Genomic DNA, 2,456 nt, shown 5'->3' with positions numbered 1-2,456 from the left:
AGTTGGGAAGGTAGCGGCTTGATAAATTTTCGTGAGCAACGAGTTTACGAAGCAAGTTCCGCCTAGCTCGAGCGATACAGCTCCGCGGATACAACTCGAGCCCCGAACAAGACCCTCCCCCCGTAAAGTTTCGGTCGCTCTGGCCGGCCGCGGGCCGCTCGTAGAAGCAAACGCTGACTCGTGCACTAGAAATCTGCACAGGGGGCTAAGAAAGAAGCAGTTTTCAGATCCAGAAAGCTAGCAGAAATTTGTCTGAAGTTCGTTAGAAGATATGAGCCGGTGAAGTTTGTGAGAAAATGTAACGGAGCTTACTTGTTTTTCTGAAAATTTAGACGAGAGTAGCCGGCGCAAAAATTTGAAAATTTTGACGAAAGTAGCCGGCGCAAAAATTTGAGTAGGCGGCGATTTTCGCCGGTAGCCGGCTTGTTTTGAGAAGGCTGCAGCATCGACTGATAAGTGTCACAACTCTCCTACCAGAGTAAACCAGCCAACCAACCTCGATCTCCTGTCTATTTCCCTTTCCAAGTCCTCCCCCATTCGAAGCTGGTCTGATGTCAGGTCCCGGACAGTCTGGTGGACTTCATGGATCTGCAGAACATTAGGACATTACTGAGGATTTGTCTAAAAGCCTTTAGCACTAAAGGCACCAAATGGATCCTGATGCATTGGCTACTTGTTACAAGGAGAGATATGAATGGGAAGGCCTTACATCATCATCTCCTCCATTGAGAAACCTGACGGTTGACCCAGTTCTTCTTCTTGGCACAGAGGGCTGAAAGAAATCATGATAAGATGGTGATGATCAAGGTCAGTGTTTCCGCCAGAGGGCCGTCCACCCGTCATATGACGGCCTGGTGTTGTTTTGGACGGCCTAAACTCGGACAGAGGCCGTCCTCTTAAAAAATTTCGAGACTCGGAAAAATCAGAGAAACTGACAGTCTTTGTTTTGTTCCTGTAGACGAGGACGCCGTCCAAGGCAAGAAAGACAAACGTTGTTTGTTTTGCTATTGTTATCATGCTGACGAACAATTGATGTCGGCGCCTTTCGCATACGTTAATCTCATTAAAACCCGTTTTCAAGTCTCCATCCGGTAAAATGTATCCACAAACATTTTTCCTCGAACAGAATCATTTCGGATGTGAAAATTCTCTTTTGGGAGTTACGTTTTTGATGGTCTTGTAGCGGGCGGGTTGCATGAAAATCCACGCCGCAGTTCGCTATCCACGCCGCGGTTCGCTAACACTTCCGGCTTGCTTGAATACGCGAAAGGCACCACAAATCGGCATATGGATGCATACATTTTCCCAAAAATTCTTCATAATGAATTTCGTGGCGTGGAATGTTACTAATTAGCGGTAGAAACACCGTAAAAAGTAGCGTAGTGTAACTCTCTTCGCCAACAAACAAATTCTGCAGCTATGCCGGCAAAGATGGCTCTATCCAATCAGAGCGCAGGTCATATGAGGTCAACCAATCAGAGTGTAGAGTTCACGCTGCTACTTACATATTAATGACAAAATGGCGCGTATTCCTTCTCTCCGGCGAGGTTGAGAATGTGTGCTGCGAGTTCATTTTTCCGGCGCTTTTCTGACTTTTAACGCCGATTTTTCGCACGCTACGATCACGCTACCATTTGACACTGTACTGGAGACAACAGATGAGTGATCATTTTACAATCAAGGAGCATTTTTGTTGAATGAAACAGCAACGAAAGCTACGATACAGCCAATTATTTTTCAAAATTTGTCTCGTGTATGAGAGATAAGATGACGTTTCTTTACATGTTTTGACGTATTTTTGGCTTGATATTAACTAGTAATTCGTAGCGGAAATGTACGGAAGAAGTACGAGTACGAACAAAGCAAGGCTCTTCACTATTAAAGATCCGGCTAGCGCGGGCGCTACCGGAGGTTATAATTAAATGATGCCGATGTTTGGAGTTTTGCAGCAGAGTTTTGCAACAGTATAATTTCCTGACGATACGTTTGCCATCTGTAACAGTGTTTTTATGTCAATACATAAAAATGTGGAATGCTTGTGGACAGTTTCAACTTGTAAACAAGTGTAAACAAATGCCCCGCCCCCTCAGTTAATTTTCGCGACGTGTTCCCTAAGTTAATTAATTTTCGCGACCCGGCCCTTCCCAACTGGACGGCCTCTCAGCTGCAGTCTGGCGGAAACACTGATCAAGGTAAATGCAAATATTGAGAGAAGCTGCCAGATTTAAGCATAAAATGAAGGAGAAGTCATTTGGGGAAACTCCTACTCCTACCATACCTCATAATTTCTCAATGGTGACGTTGGTCTGTATCTTCTTGTTTCTGGAAATGTAAAGTAAGAAAAATAAACCTTCAGTTTGGAAATAAACACATAGCTTATATGGAGATGTCAGGGTCAATATGATCTATAGAGATGAGTCTTCTAATGATGCTCAGATTTAAGGTTTGGTTCTGAA

The 2,456-nt window shown here is 44.3% G+C and overlaps 1 protein-coding gene across 1 annotated transcript in view; it reads right to left on the bottom strand.

The window, feature by feature from the left end:
- LOC109470339 (centrosomal protein of 128 kDa-like) overlaps window positions 1-2,367 on the bottom strand; it is a 19,798-nt gene extending 17,431 nt beyond the window's left edge. Inside the window, exons 1-3 of the mRNA XM_019769258.1 lie at window positions 2,279-2,367; window positions 710-772; window positions 497-588 (exon numbers count right to left, since the gene is read on the bottom strand). Coding sequence (XP_019624817.1) covers window positions 497-537 — 41 coding nt within the window. The 5' untranslated portion in view covers window positions 538-588; window positions 710-772; window positions 2,279-2,367. The remainder of the gene's footprint in view (window positions 1-496; window positions 589-709; window positions 773-2,278) is intronic.
- Window positions 2,368-2,456: the final 89 nt, after the last annotated feature.

Source organism: Branchiostoma belcheri, unplaced genomic scaffold, assembly GCF_001625305.1.
Source record: "Branchiostoma belcheri isolate BF01 breed outbred unplaced genomic scaffold, Haploidv18h27 scaffold22, whole genome shotgun sequence".
Taxonomy (NCBI): Eukaryota; Metazoa; Chordata; class Leptocardii; order Amphioxiformes; family Branchiostomatidae; genus Branchiostoma; species Branchiostoma belcheri.
The sequence above is the reverse complement of the archived record's forward strand: the minus strand, read 5'-3'. Positions and strand labels throughout refer to the sequence as shown.